General features: G+C 26.1%; 1 protein-coding gene across 1 annotated transcript in view; it reads left to right on the top strand.

Moving 5' to 3' along the window:
- The window catches only part of LOAG_17551 (hypothetical protein), a gene marked incomplete at both ends in the record, with an annotated part of 2,682 nt that extends 1,149 nt beyond the window's left edge, over positions 1-1,533 (top strand). Inside the window, 3 exons of the mRNA XM_020450211.1 lie at positions 195-683; positions 918-1,134; positions 1,323-1,533. Coding sequence (XP_020306144.1) covers positions 195-683; positions 918-1,134; positions 1,323-1,533 — 917 coding nt within the window. The remainder of the gene's footprint in view (positions 1-194; positions 684-917; positions 1,135-1,322) is intronic.
- Between the last annotated feature and the right edge of the window lie 1,752 nt (positions 1,534-3,285).

Genomic DNA, 3,285 nt, shown 5'->3' with positions numbered 1-3,285 from the left:
AATAATAATAATAATAATAACAATAATGATAATAATAATAATAATAATAATAATAATAATAACAATCTTATTCTTAATTATTTTCAAATTTAATTCCTATTTGTTTACCTGATTTTATCCCATTTCATATATTTTATTTGCTTAGTATTCTGTTGATGTCCCTTTGCAATTTATTTTTCCTAGTTAAATTTTAGGCAATAAGTTATCAGTTTTGCGTGAGAATTCAAATCGAATTAAATCTGGTAATCAATCGCAAAGGAAGATTAATTTATCGAAGAAATCAATGAGTAAAGGTGCGGAATACTTCAATAATGCAACATATCAAAGGTTGCCTATGTTAAAATTGGCCAATTTAAATGGCAATTATCCAAAATGGAATATAGGAAACAGATCAAGAATTATCAATGGATCAAATCAATTTCGGGGTCAACATAATGCAAATATTATTACAAATTCATCAAATAGCTATAATGCTATTTGTCGGCGACAATTGTTGCATAAGTTAGATCAATTAATTGCTCAAAAAATGTTAACACTACAAAAGATGCATATGATTAAATCGGCTGAACTAAAAGATAAATCAAAAAATTCGAAGCAAAAAATAGAACGACTTTGTCGAATATCTGCTAATCCATCATGTCGATCACATAAACGATTGCTTAATACAACATTATCATCCATAGGTTTGTTCCATTTTTCCCATTTTTTGCATATTTCACTTCGATTTTTTCTTTTTCGTTTAACTATCTTATTATTAAAATTATTTATTTCTTTACTAAGTTAATACAATATTTCATCTTCATTAGTAATTGTATTTTTGAATTTTACTAGAAAATTATTAGGATTACAAGGTTGGGAAGATGATATTGTGTTAATAAATCATATGCAAAATATTTTTTAAATTTATTTATTTTCAGACAAAAATACGGCTAATATTTCAACGTTAAATGAGAATTGGCCATTAAAAGGACCAATAAATCAAAATTTAATTATTCCTAATAAAACTATTAGTAATAATAACAGTGACAAAAGTAGCGGTTACTCTAATCGTAGCAAATTAGCATCATCGATGACAATGGAAAGTGAATATACTTCTGGTTCAACTACTCGAAATTCTATTGGAAAATTCAAAAAGTAAGTGAATTCATCAGATTTTATTGATTTCAGTTATTTTTCAAATTAAATCATGTTTTTTTATTATAATATACTACGTTAAATATTACCTTTTGTTTGTTTCAAATGTATATTTTCGATTAGTAATTTAATCATATCAAAATAATATTTGTCAAGATTTAACTTGCTTCTTTTCTTGTAAACTATAGACATTTGGTAACCGAAAAAAGAAGGAATTCTGATAATACAATCACTGAGAGTGATTCGGAAACGTCATCAGATAATGATGGTACTGATATTGATTCTGGTGATAACAATAACGCTGATAATCATAATAGGAAGAGTTCAACAGCTTATACAGTTAGCAGTGAATTTTCAAGTGAAGCTTCAACAATTACTGAACTTCCATCCATTAAATAATTTTCGTTTCTCGAACAAATTCCAAAAATATCAAATAAAGAACTTTACTCTAAATTTTTTTGATTTCAATTTGAATAAAAAAAAAGTGAAAATCACATTTGTTTATAAACGCTCCTTTTTTCATTTATACTTTCTATATTATTGCTTACTGATTTGATAATTTTTTTTGTTAATATTTTCACCGTTTAACTTTTTTATCGACTTTTCCCACTTTTCTTTAATTATCAGAAATTATGAAATTATCTTGTTCGCTTTTTATTTTTTTTTTCTTTGCAACATATAAATTTGTCATATATATGTAATTTCACTGTACATTATTTTCTCTTCCCTCTTTCGTTGTCTTTTATACTTTCTCTCCCTCCCTTCTTTTTTTTAACAAATTAAATAGACCATCCGGTTTTTGTTTGATAATAAAACAGAATAAAATTTTTTACTTGTACAATTTTGATTATTAATTACCATTATCATTATTATCATTACCATTATCATTATTATTATCATTTATTATTATTATTCATCATTACTACTGTTATTATTATTACTATTACCATTATTATCATTCTCGGCTTACCGAAATTAAAGCTATATTCAAATAAAATTTCCACAATATCCAACAGACAGGATGATGAAATCTCGTAAATAGGATATAAGCTAACAGTGGACTCCATGAAACAAAGACGTCTCAGTACCTACCCAATAGAAATGCCAAAAGGTAGCTATACCTTCATGATAACTAGCCGATGGAGCTTACAAAATTCCTCCCTAATCCTTATATATGTAAGGAAAAATTTAATTTTTCACAACCAAGCAGACAATACATCCTTTTCGCTTATTCAGCTGAACAATTGAATAACAAATAATGATATCTTCGCATATTTGCCACCACTGGACGGATAGCAGCACAATACGATGTTTTTTTTTTTTTTCAATTCGCTAAATACATTTCCCCGAGTCAGCGACTTATCAACTAACCGATGGTTAAATTATTGTCAAAAGCGACGACAAATTAGCATTCCCGACAATTACTATTATTTTTTGTCATTATTACTATTATTACTATTACTATTACTATTATTACTATTGCTATTATTGCTATTACTATCATTGTTACTACTGTTATTATTACTACTATTATTATTATAATTATTAATTATTGTTACTTCAATGTTTGTATCAAATGATATTTACATTGCTTCAGTTAGCTGAAATGTTTAACATCGGATGGCTAAGTTCAAAAATCAACAAAACGATTGACATTGTTTACATTAAGAAAGCAAGAGCCACCATACTTACAGTCATTGGCTTAGTTAGATTATGAATAAGCAATGAACAAGTTGTTTTTTGTATCGTAATTACAGTATCCTTCTGGCAGATTTCTGAGGGATATCTGGTATGATATAGATACGATTAAAAAAAAAAATACTAAAGTTAACATCCTAATCTTCAACATTTTTAGCTATTATCATGGAAGTTTTCTTCTATTCAATTGGCACGAATGAATTATTTATTTTTAATTTTTTTTTTGTGTAATGAAACACTTTACTATGAAACATTCTGGATGAAATAACATTTATACTATAAAATTCTATGTGATAAATCTGTTTCAATTACTACAAAGTATTTCTATAATATCAAAATATATTTTGATTTTTTTCCCAACAAATTTGTCTTTCAGAAGATTAGTCATTATCAAATTTATGAACTAAAATGGGCAAATTTTTAATTGATATTTGTTTTTTTTTTTGTCTCAAA

The sequence above is a fragment of the Loa loa genome (assembly GCF_000183805.2).
Source record: "Loa loa unplaced genomic scaffold supercont3.91, whole genome shotgun sequence".
In the NCBI taxonomy this organism is placed as follows: domain Eukaryota; kingdom Metazoa; phylum Nematoda; class Chromadorea; order Rhabditida; family Onchocercidae; genus Loa; species Loa loa.
This window is presented reverse-complemented; position numbering and strand designations above follow the sequence as displayed.